Source organism: Petaurus breviceps, unplaced genomic scaffold (genome assembly GCF_028583685.1).
Source record: "Petaurus breviceps papuanus isolate PSGF00001 unplaced genomic scaffold, PetGlider_PUasm1.0 90887, whole genome shotgun sequence".
NCBI lineage: Eukaryota > Metazoa > Chordata > Mammalia > Diprotodontia > Petauridae > Petaurus > Petaurus breviceps.
The window spans coordinates 1722584-1734432 of NW_027187370.1; the positions used below are offsets into that span (position 1 = coordinate 1722584).

The following is an 11849-nucleotide window of genomic DNA, read 5'->3' on the forward strand; positions in this document are numbered from 1 at the left end:
GTCTAAATTTAGCCACTTATTCATAACTGAAAAATATTTTGTCCTAAAATATAAATAAATATTGCTAATAACTTTTCAAATACTTGCTTTAGTGCATGAAATTACATTTGTGCTTAATTAAAAAAATTGATATTCACACTTACACATATAGTGGCGATTGTGGAGAAATATTATTAAAGGGCTTTTGTTTTGCTGCAATTAAACACTTATGTTTCTGTAAAAAAAGGAAATAATAGCAATTTTTAAAGTTAAACGTTCTAACACAATACAAGCCAAAAATATACTTGCATGCTGAGGAATGATGGGAGGAAAATATTAAAAGTCTTTATTTTCCATAATTAAACTATTATGTTTCTGAAAGAGCAGAAAACTTTGTATGTACAGTAAAAAAACCACTGTAATTCATAACGTACAACAGTCTTGAATCTGAGGCAGGTGTTGTTTGTTGCATGGTGTGAGAGCATGCACAGTGCAAAATACACATGTTGTGTGTTCAGAACCAAGGCTGCAGTGAAGTTGCTTAATGCAACACTTGTAAGCTCTGCCAGAACGTGTTTGACTTTGAATTAATTTTTGGTCCTTTGGCATTCAGAAACATTTTACTGTTGCCAAATTTTTTGCAACCTCCACATTCAATTACAGAACCCCATAGGGGTAGTGACCCACAGTTTAAGAAGCACTGGAAACCCTTCATCTTACACATGAGGAAATAGAAAGTAACTTGCCCAAGGTCACATAGGCATTAAATAATAAAGATGACTCTGGAACCTAGGGTCCCAGACTCCAAATACAGTGCTCTTTCCTGTGTTCCACTTTACTCTCCCTGGCTGGTCTATTAGTTTTGTGACCTTGGACAATCAGTTTACCTGTCTAGTTCTCGGTTTCATCTGTCAAAATGGAGAGAATATTATCTGAGGATCTGTTAAAGTAATGCATGTAAAATGCATTGGAAAGAGAAAAAGCATTTTAGTGTAAACACCAGATTTTCTTGTGATTATTTAGATTCTACATCGAGAGAAAGGGCCATCTGGATGGAAGCATAAGCGAGCCTGTGGGTCAGGAGGCAGGTCCCTAGCTGGGGAGGTGGCTGGGGGAATTACTATTGGGTCAAGGTGTGACTTCCTGGAGAGACTAGGTAGTGGGACGGAGAACTACAACTCCTAGGAGGCCGCGGGCTGAGCGCCCAGCAGTGACGTCACGGCGTCGAGGACAGGTGACGCACTAAACTCTGCCAGCAGGGTTGCTGCTGTTCCTCTTACCGCTGTCGCTGCTGGTAGTTACTACTATTCAAAGAAGACACGGTCCCTGGCCCGCCACCTCCATCCCGCCGCCCCCGGTTCCTTGACCATCTGGCCCCGAGTGGTGAGGTGAGGCAGGGCAGTGGCTGGAGGTGGCTGGAAGGGCAGTGGAGCAGTTGGTTGAGAGGGAGCTAGGGTGTCTGGGGTCCAGGCTGGGGGTAGCAAGACCTCAGCTAGAGGATTGGGCAGGATATGTGTACGCATGTTCAAGGTGGGGAGGGTGTGAGACAAAAAGGGGTTCAAAGGGTGGGCCGAAGGGGAGTTCAGAAGAGGGGGTGTGCGCATGTGCAAGGGGGGGCAAAAAGGGGGGGGGGCACTTTTGGCCGGGCTTGCACAATGGCCAGGGGGGGGGGGGGGGGGGGGGGGGGGGGGGGGGGTCAGGGGGGGGGGCAAGGCGCAGGCGGGGGGGGGAAAAGGGATCTGGAGGGGGTGTGTGCGCATGTGTAGGGGTCAGCAAGGGGGCGTGTGTTTGTGTGTGTGTGTAAAGAGGAGGTCAGAGAAGAGGGGTGGGCGCAGGAGGGGTGTGTGTTATGTGTAAGGATCAGAAGAGGGGGCGTGGGCATGGGCATATGTAAGAGGGGTGGTCAGGGGAGAGAAGAGGGCGGGGAGGGGGTATGCGCATTGTAATGAGCTCAGCGGGGAGGGTGTTAGGGGAGGGGGCGTGTGATTGTGTGTGAAGTGGTTTTGGAGGTTCAGGATATGGACACGTGTGTGGAAGGGGGATTGTTGTCAAGGCATTCTAGGCATGTATGTATGAGAGGCTGGGGTGAGGAGTCAGGAGAAGAGGGGTTAACAGGCCTGTTTATGAAGGGTCATGGGATTAAGTTCCTGCTTGGGAAAGGGGATTATGATCTTGTGTATTGGGGAGAATGGAAGAGAAAGTTTGTGGGGATGGTATGGAGAGATGATTTGCTCCTGTATATATGTGATTGGAGAGAGGATTTGTATATAGAGGGACTGGAAGGGAGGGATCAGCCGAGTGGGGCACTATGCCTGTGTATATAGGTGGGGTATCTGTGTGTATAGGGGTTCCCCTGGGGTGGGGAGAGAAGGCTCAACTGGATGGTGAGATGTCCATGTGCACGACAAACCCTAGGTAGGGGGGAGGGGAATCGGGACAATGGGACTGAGGGGACTTAGGTGCAAAAAAGTGGAGGGAGTGGGCTCTTTGGGAGATAAAGGTTTGGCCACTTCCGGGTCAGGGTGAGTAGAACAGTCAGCGAAGGAAGTGGAGAGTCAGGAGTTGAGTGGTGGGTCTGAGTTGTAGAGCTGTGTCTTGCTGTGAGGTGGTGGTGGGGAGGTCTTAGCTCTGAAATCCCCAGTTTTAGTTGAAAACTCCTCCTCCTTCTCTTGCTTCTCTCTGCCTCAACTCCTCCCCCTACCTCTAGCTGGGTACTGAAGCAGCTGTTTCCTAGTCTGAGAGGAAGGAACGGCCTCTGAGGTGAGTCGAAGAGGGGGCTCAAGAGAGCTGGGGAAAGGGTCATGATCGGGGAGGTAGTTACTTGGAGGGGACTCACATTTCCTCCCTTGGGTGGCAAAGAAAAGGTCTGAATTTCCCCTCCAAAGAGTAGGCAGGTTGTTTTAAAGGCTGCTTCTTTCTTAGCTGCTCTTGGGATATGTGGAAGGGTTGTGTGTAGGAAGAGGGGGGGTTGAGGTGTTGGGGCATTCTTATGTGGCTGCCAAACTGCAATCATCTAACCCTGGTATCAGGTTGGATGTCCAGCAAGGAAAGGGTTTATGTTCTGGGAAGGGTTGTCTGGCAAGGGAGCGGTTAACAAAACAGCCCTGGGCTGTAGTCTGGCACAGATCAGGTTATGAAACCAAAATGAAAGAGCCACAGGACTAGAACTTCTCAGATGCTGTTGCTGGTGGAGACTCTGCAGCTACATTATAGGACTTCTTTTTACCCCAGGCCTTAGAGAACCTCTTTCCTCCTGGCTGGTGGTCTCTGGGAGTAGTTAGACTAAAGAAATGGGAAATATTATTAGATTACCATTTCATTTATGGGAATTGTTGGGCTTTTTAACATCAGGTATGCATGTAAGGCTCCCTGACTCTTGTCTGTTCATCTTTTTTTCTATCCCCTGGGACTCCTAGTGGTTTCTATCCTCTCATATCTATTACCTACATATTGCAATAGAGAATTCCATTGAGCTACCCAACCTGGATTAAACTGGGACTTAGATAACAGCTGGAATGGCAGTCATTGCTACTGTTCTCTCCTTTTCCTCTCCCTACTCTTAATCAGTCAACAGGTGCTTTCTGTGTGCCAGGGACTATGTATGCTAAGCCCTGGAGATACAGGGGAAAAAGCAAAGACTCATTGTTCTGAAAGAGTTTATGTTTTAATGGGGAAGACAAGATGTACAGTTACATATGAGATACATACAAAGTAGATAAAGATCCCATAGAAGGGAAGTTGCTAGTAGCTGGGGGGACTGGGAAAGGCTTCCTGCAGAGGTGGTGTTTAGACTGAGTCTTGAAGGAAGCTCTGCATGCTGAGAGGAGGAGGAAGAGCATAGCGGACATGGGGGAACAGCCAGTACAAAGGCATAGAAATGGGAGATGGTGTCTTCTGTGGGCAGCAGTATGGCTGAATTGTAGAGTATATGGAGAGAACAATGTGAAAGGAGACTGGAAAGAGGAAAGAAACCAGGTTGTGCAGAGCTCTGTGCCAGGTAGAGGAGTTTGCATTTGATCCTAGAGGGAATAGGAGCCACTGATATAGGGGGAGTGGGGAAAGGGGAGATAGTTTTGTTCTTTAGGAAAATCGCTTTTACATAAATATGTGGAGGATTGGTGAATTGGAGTCTCCATATGGAGACAGAATATTTAGGATGCTGTTGTAATAGTCGAGGTGGGAGGTGATGAGGGAGCTAAGGTGGCAACTGTGTGAGTAGAGAGAATGAGATGTATGTTGAGATGTTACGGAGAAATGACAATTTAGCAACGTATATGTGGAATGAGTGAGAGTGAGTTGAGGAGGACACTGAAGTTGTGAATTGGTGTTCCTGAAAGGATAGTGGTACCCTAGGCAGAATAGGAGAGTTAAGCAGAGAGATAGACTTGAGGGAGAAAAGATAATGAGTTGTATTTTAGACATGGTGAGTTAATATTCAGAACCAGGACTCAAAAGAGAGACTAGGACTGGCTATAAGTATCTGGCAGTCATCTGCATAGAGGTAGTAATTGAATTCATGGCAGATGATGTGATCACCAAGTCAGAGTATAGGGGCAGAAGAGAAGAGAGCTCAAGATTGAGCCTTGAGGTATACCCAGTTAGTGGGTATGAAATAAATAAAAAAGGTAGCACAGGAGACTGAGAAGTGGTTAGGTAGCCTAGAGATTAAAAAAATATTCCGAGGAGGTGGTGATCAATAGTGTCAAATGCTGCAAGAGAAGTTAAGAAGGATTAGGATTGAGAAGAGGACGTTAGATTTGGCTAATAGAGATCTTTGGCAACTATAAAGAGAGAAGTTTCAGTTGAATGATGAGGTCAGAAGCCAGATAGCTTAGGACTTGTTTAGAAGAGAGTGAGAGGGGAGCCAGTGCAGACACTGAATGGCTTTTTCAAGGAGTTTAGCTGAGAAGGAAAAGAGAGTCTTAAGGCTGTAGCTGGCAGAGTGGTTGGATCAAATGAGGGTCGAAACTTGGATGTGTTTTGTAGGCAACAGGGAGAGATGGAAGATTAGAGAGAACAAGGAGAGGTAGAAAGGGGGATGGGATCAGGGGTTCATGTAGAAAGCTTGGCTTTGGGAAGGAGAAGGACCTACTCTTCAGACACTGAAGTAAAGGAAGATAATGGTAGTCTTTTATGGATCCTGAGGGCCTGGGGTCAAGAATCATTCTTGACCTCATCTTGAAGTATCCCAGGGGCTGTTGGTGTTCCTGTTATTCTCTAGGGGTGTGTGAGGAGTCTCCTGGGACTTAGGGCATTTTAGAGTCCTAGAATAGACTTTGTCTCTTTGCATTTTCTCATTGTCATTAGAACTTGGTAGCTCTTTCCTTTCCCATTGCTGGAGGAGGATTCATTTTATTCTCCGTGATACTTGGGGTCCTAGGATCACAAAACCCTGATGACTAGGCAGTGAGTAGATGATCACAACCAGAATTCTAAAGGTAATAGGAATCAGTGACTCCCTGGATATTGGTTCTTATGAATCAAATTGCCCCAGAAGTACCTTGTCTGGGGAATAACACACATTCACCTTTATTCCACCCTCCTACTCCCATGCCTGGGCCAGTAAACAACTGAGCTACTTCTAGTTTTCTAGCTTCTTGTATTCTTGTTTGGCTTAATTACCAGGTTTAATAGTCTGTAGTGATTAGTCCCCCTGGAAGCTTAACTTATCCAGGTTTCACTCTGGGGCCAAACTTCCTTGGACTTTGTATTCCCATGTGGATATGTGTTTGTTATGTAGAATGAAGGTTTCTCTTGAGATCTTAAAGCCATAGGCCTCGGAAAGTGATGTGTTGGGAGGTTTGCCCTAAATGTCTTAGCAAATTTAGAGGCTAATACCCAAGATATCTGACTCCTGACAGTGTAGGAACTCTGGGCAAAGATAATCTTCTGCCTCTTAGAGCTGATCAACTCTGTTGGATGAGGAAATGGGTCAAGTTCACACTTGGACTGTGTGGTTGGGGTAATATTCCTTGGAAGTACCTTACTTGTCCCCCTATGTCCTCAAGAGATATGAGACCATTGCTTTAGGAAAAAGTCTTGTGGTCTTTATAGGCACCCCCAAGGTCTCAAATGGGCTTTACTGTCAGCCCCTCCCTTCCTCAGCAGAGGAAAAATTCCTCTAGCCAGGGGGCGATTTTATCTGCTCCCTCTTCCACCAGGATGCTAAAGTCATCAGGGAAACAGGAACAGCCATGCAGGGGCAAGAGAGCCCCCATGGTGACTTTAACAGACAGAAAACAAATGACAGGCTCTTTGAGGTGAACCAGAGACTGGGAAGAAAGGGTCAAGGTGAATGAAGGGTGGAAACTGAAGAGAAGTACTTTCCTGGATGGAGCAATAGGAACAGGACCGCGGAGAAGGCTGAGGCCCAGAGATCAGGAGTTGGGAGGAGCTCAGCGAGGGGCCTAGGCTGGGAAAGTCACTTCGTTTTATTTATTCATATATATATATATATATATGTGACTCTGTATGCTTTGTTGATCTCATACTTAATACTTCTTTGAACATGTTTACTCCACTGAAAAAAAAAAGGGTCTTCCTGTTGCACTTGTTCCTTAGCCCCTCTGGAAAGTAAACTGGCTTCTGGATGCATTGACTTGGTTTTTTCCAACTCCTGTGCCAGTTGGAATGGCCTGTGAAGCAGGAGAACTTGTTGGGCTCCTACAGTGAATGTGGAAATGACAAATGGTGTGAAAAGGTACCACCTCTTTCGCATTGGAGAGGCAAACCAGAATTAGGAGGGGCAGCAGAGGGAGGAAGGATTGAAGAGGGATGGCTTTGTGTTCATGATGGCCCCAGGCCCAAGAAGAAGGTTGGTGGATACTGGCCAGGAAGCTCCCTTTCTTTTCTGCTTCGAATTAGGAAAGTTGGAAGTGGTAGTGCTGGAGGGGTGTCTTGTCTTTAAGGCTTGACCTCAGAGTTGGTGGCATCCAGAGAATTTCTTTAAAGGGAAAATAGCACATCTAGATGGGTTGGGCATCCTATCTGGGTCCCCCAATTCGTGGGGTAGAGAGTCAGGAGCAGGGTCTCATTGGAAATTGTCTTTGCCTTGCCGCTCTCTCTCTCTCTTTTTTTTTTTTTTTTTTGCCTTTTTTGGAGGGCAGTTGGGGTTAAGTAACTTGCCCAAGGTTACATGGTGCGCGCGCGAGAGTGTGTGTGTGTGTGTGTGTGTGTGTGTGTGTGTGTGAAGTGTCTGAGGCCAGAAATGAACTCGGGGTGGCGCTTTACTCACTGCACCACCTAGCCGCCCCTCCTTGCTGCTCTCTTAACCATACATTAATGCCTTTTGTGGTGAGAGCAGCATGCATTTATCAGTTTGGGGAATGACTTGTGGAGAAGTTACTAGCAAGAGATACTTATGCTGCTGGCCCCTACAGGTCTGATCCTCCCACTCTTCCTTCTAATCCTGTATCCCATGGGGTGGGAGTTGGGACAGGAGGAGGAGAAGAAAGGAGGCACAGGTCATCCCTGAGATACAGGGGCAGCCTTAAAGTTGGGGTTCCGATTGTGCTGCCATCAGAATGGTTAAGGTGGAGATTAGGACGAGAGGGAGGGTTCTTAGAGTGTCCTTGGCCCTCTCTTTTCCTTCTGCAGTTTTATGAAGAACAGATTATTTCCATTCTGATGGGGGGGGGGGTGGACTACAGGGAATTGGTCTTCCTTTGTAGATTCCTGCTGCATTTTGTTCCTGATTCCTCCTCTGCCTGTGGGGAGAGGTCAGAGGACTTGGGAATGACATTTCCAGCTGCTTCTGGCTCCTGACTTCCCAAAGGACTTGTCCCAGTGGGGGACGGATGGGTTGAGTGGGGGCATTGTTTATCTCTACCTTGCAGTATGAAATAGCAAACTGAGTCCATATTGATTTCTCTTCTCTTCCTTCCTCAGGCTTAGAAATTAACCAGGTGAATAGAAGGGAGCCTCTAGTCAGGGGAAAGGAAGAACCTTTTATGCTACCTTTCTTGGGGGAGAATCTGGATCTATCAGAGTTATCCAGCCTCCTACCTCTCTTCAAGAGAACTTGAGTCTTGTGCTAGAAGAGTCCAGAACAAATGTCTGAGCCTGTGTCTCCCTTCAAACCCCTGTGTACTGGTTTCAGAGCGGCGGCCCCAGGGGCGGCAAGATGAATGTGGGCACGGCGCACAGTGAGGTCAACCCCAACACGAGGGTGATGAACAGTCGGGGCATCTGGCTGTCGTACGTGTTGGCCATCGGGCTCCTCCACGTTGTGCTGCTCAGTATTCCTTTTGTCAGCGTCCCAGTCGTCTGGACCCTCACCAACCTCATCCACAACATGGTGAGGATCCTTCCTATGTCCCGCTCCTGATTATATTGGTTGTATTCCTGGCATGACTCAGATATGCTGACTGTTCCAGATGTGCTTTGGCTGTGCTGTCCAGCTGGCTGTCATGGGGACAGCCCCAGGTGTTTTCTTACCTACTGCTAAACAAATGACTGGGCTCTGACTTGGTTCTTATGGTAGTTGTGGTCATCTCCTCAGCTCCTTATCTTTAAGTATCCTCTCCCTTACAGCTGTACAGATACCTAGGAGAGATTTGTGATAAAACAAATACATAGGGATGGTAACACAGAACAAGAAAGCCACTGAAAGCTGAACTGAGCGCCAGGATAGTGGCTAACCAGGAGGCCCCTGCTCTTGGCCCTGTGTTGGTCCCTTTCCCCCACTATTTTTAATCAATCACTTTCTTGGGCTAGAATCTGTGTCTGTTCTCCCTTTTTGATTCCCTTCTTCTCTGGCCATTCCTCACCAACCTAAATCACCGAACCAGATTTAATGTGGTATCATCTGCTGGGGAGCTTAGACCTCTGCCCATTTTGAAAGAGATGAGGGACAGGAACCCATCTCTCTTTGGTTCCTGTGAGAAGCTGCTCCCTAGCCAACATCAGGGAGGACAGGATCAGGCTGTCTGCATTGCTCATGTTGTTCCCCTCTCCTCTTATGCACTTTGAATAGAGCTGTGACTGCCCTCCCCTGCCCTCTTACCCAGACGTGGAGTCATCCTCTAGGGTTCAGCTTTTTCTTTGTTGCCAGTCTCTCAGTTACATAGTCTTTGCCCCTTGGCCTATAGCCCGTGGCCTAGTACTGGCAGAAGGACTGAACTGTTATCCTCATGGCCTTCTTCCCAGATTGTCTTTAGCTTGTGGGTGGTGGGGGAGAGAGAGAGAGAGAGAGAGAGAGAGAGAGAGAAAGAGAGGGAGGGAGTGTGTGTGTGTGTGTGTGTGTGTGTGTGTGTGTGTGTGTGATTAACTCCTTTATGTAGAATCTCCAAGAGGCTCTGATATAAGTCTCCCTCTTCCAGGGTATGTACATCTTTCTACATACGGTAAAGGGAACACCCTTTGAGACGCCTGACCAGGGTAAGGCACGGCTGCTTACTCACTGGGAACAGATGGACTATGGTGTACAGTTCACGGCCTCCCGCAAGTTCCTGACCATCACACCAATTGTGCTGTGAGTGTCCAGGGTATGGGATTGGTGCTTAATGTTATCTTAGACATAGCCAGGGTAGCTCTTCTGAATAGAATGATGCAATATTGGCTCTTTAGGACCTGGCATTATATAGTTCCTTTTTCCTTCTGCTGTTTTAGCTCTGTAATAGGCCTTGAGAAAAAGAGGTAGGGAGCCCATTTTGAAAGATTGAGGGAACTGGAGCAGAGACTTTACTGACCATTAGACTCTTTCCCCCTGGAGTAGAGCTCTTTATTTACTGTGTCTTAACCATTAACCTCTCATGAGATTGACTCACGGGCCAAGAGGAGGTAAGAGGATGATGTATAGAAGGGACAATGGACCTTGAGGGGCCCTCAGTAACTACCAGAGATTTGGGGGCCTTACCCTCCATCCTCACTAACAATTCAGAAATCCAGTCACCTTTTGTTCACCTTCTTTCATCTCTGGGAGTGAAGGATGTCAGGGCCTTATACCTTTCATTCTTTTTCCCAATCAGGTATTTCCTAACCAGCTTCTATACAAAGTACGACCAGCTTCACTTCATCCTCAACACAGTGTCTCTGATGAGTGTGCTGATACCCAAGCTGCCTCAGCTCCATGGCGTTCGGATTTTTGGGATTAATAAATACTGAGGGCCCAGCCCCCTCCTTACCCTGATCTAGGGGAATCTGAGGAGATGAAGATGAAGGGGGCCTCCATGCAGATGCCCAGAGACTGGTGTTGAGCCTATGGGCCTAGTTAAAGCTCTCCTTTCCCCTTGCTTCCTCCACCCCTCTCCCCAGTAGTCAAAATGGAGTAGCCTTTAGTGGGGTTAGAGAGGGGGGTTCTCCCCATTCCCCCCTCCCCTCTCAGTGACTTTGTTCCCTTTTGGATTTTTCCCATTTGAATAGAGAATAAATGTGGGAGGGGTTGTGTGGTACTTCAGTGGGCCCAGCTACTTGGGCTGAGGAGGGACAGAGAATGTTGGGAAACCCCATGCATTCACTGTAACTCTGGCCAATGCACTTTAACCCCCCTGGGCAGGGGGCAGAGGAAATGGTACAGCCTCTAGATAATATTTCACTTTAATTATCTTGGTTGACACTCAGAGAGAGAGAGAGAGAGAGAGAGAGAGAGAGAGAGTGTGTGTGTGTGTGTGTGTGTGTGTGTGTGAGAGAGAGAGAGAGAGAGAGAGAGAGAGAAACACGTATGAGTCTATGCATGCGATTCTACCTTTCAGGGCAGAACAATGTCTGTCTCATCACCAAGTCAAGTCCATTAGGTACACAAAAGGTCTAGGAAAAGGTGTTTAAGCACTTGGGAGTGGGGAAGGTACTGTGTGAGTGGGCAAGGAATCAGGGGTAGCTTAGTCCCCAAAGTGGGAAGAGCCCAAAGTTCTGTCTTAGCCTAGGGTGGGACTGGGGGTTGTGTGTGTGGAGAAGAAGTCAGGATGGCAAGTAGCTGGAGAGGAGCAAAAAGCAGAAAGGAGAGTTAGAAATGGAGGCCCCTTCTCTTGGTTCTTAGTTCTTGAGCCAGTTTTGAGGAGAGGAGGAGAGAAGTCATCTGCTCAATGTGGGGTGTGGAGGTGAAGGGACAAGGTTGAGCCCATCCCCTTGGTTAGTAGCTCATGGTTGGGCTATAGTGTTGAGGCGGAGGAATATGTGAGTCCTCAAAGGACTGATGTCCTACTGATGAGTGTCCATGGAGGGTAGTGAGCACAGAGCCCACACTGTACTGGTTTCCTTTGAGATACAGCTGCTGCCTTTGGAAATTAAATGGGATAAGGAGAGGGGCAGATAGTATAGCCCCTGGTTGGGTAGTAGAAGAGTGCCCTCCCCTCAGTCAGCCTACCTTTCTTCATCTCCCTCCTAGTGCCACTTGGCTGGAGACCGAGTCCTTTTGGGCATACAGCATAGGTTGCAAGGATGGGTGGATAGCCCCTTATTTTTCCCACTCTTGAGGGCATCTGTCATTTGGAGCTAGCACTCTTCAGGTAGGCATGGCCTACTGCTCCATATCTTCTTTTCCTGGTAGCTGGACCACTGAGAGGAGGAAAGAAGTGGGGCCCAGGAGGAAATTGAGGAGTTTTACTTTGGAGAAAAAGGGGATGAAAGAGAGAACACATGCATGTTTCTGTACACATGTGCACGTCTGTACTTGTGTACAGGATCCTGTGTGTTCTGAGACGCCTTCTGGAGGGAAGAGGGGTGATAACTATGCCTTGTTCTCTGCCTCTTGTTCCCCCTCCCTCACAACCCCCATCCCATGTATTATAGGGAACTTTCAACTCAAAACCTTTCTAAGACAGTGTGAATAGAATTTTTACTCCCTTTGTACAGTATTCTGAAAGAAGCAAATAAAAGGCAGTGTGTTTCTGTCCTCCATTTGCTTGGTCTCTATCCTGGTGGTGGGTGTTCAA

General features: G+C 47.5%; 1 protein-coding gene across 3 annotated transcripts; it reads left to right on the forward strand.

Annotated features, from left to right (window-relative positions):
- The first annotated feature begins 1194 nt into the window (after nt 1-1194).
- On the forward strand, nt 1195-11814 carry ORMDL3 (ORMDL sphingolipid biosynthesis regulator 3). 3 transcript variants are annotated; one of them, XM_069074255.1, is made up of 5 exons: nt 1195-1367; nt 2687-2739; nt 8078-8275; nt 9300-9451; nt 9948-11814. In XM_069074255.1, exons 3-5 carry the CDS (start codon nt 8102-8104, stop codon nt 10081-10083), a joined length of 462 nt encoding a protein of 153 aa, XP_068930356.1. In that variant the 5' UTR covers nt 1195-1367; nt 2687-2739; nt 8078-8101; the 3' UTR covers nt 10084-11814. The 3 variants fall into 3 exon arrangements, with proteins under 3 accessions (XP_068930356.1, XP_068930357.1, XP_068930358.1); XM_069074256.1 differs by lacking the exon at nt 2687-2739; XM_069074257.1 differs by lacking the exons at nt 1195-1367; nt 2687-2739 and adding an exon at nt 6734-6793.
- The last annotated feature ends 35 nt before the right edge of the window (nt 11815-11849 follow it).

What these genes read in the sequence shown, in the direction of transcription:
- ORMDL3 (XM_069074255.1), top strand. Translation starts at nt 8,102, where the DNA reads ATGAATGTGGGCACGGCGCACAGTGAGGTCAACCCCAACACGAGGGTG. An exon ending in CCAACCTCATCCACAACATG is followed by an intron (nt 8,276 to 9,299) that starts GTGAGGATCCTT and finishes TCCCTCTTCCAG; the next exon opens with GGTATGTACATCTTTCTACA. An exon ending in ACCATCACACCAATTGTGCT is followed by an intron (nt 9,452 to 9,947) that starts GTGAGTGTCCAG and finishes TTTCCCAATCAG; the next exon opens with GTATTTCCTAACCAGCTTCT.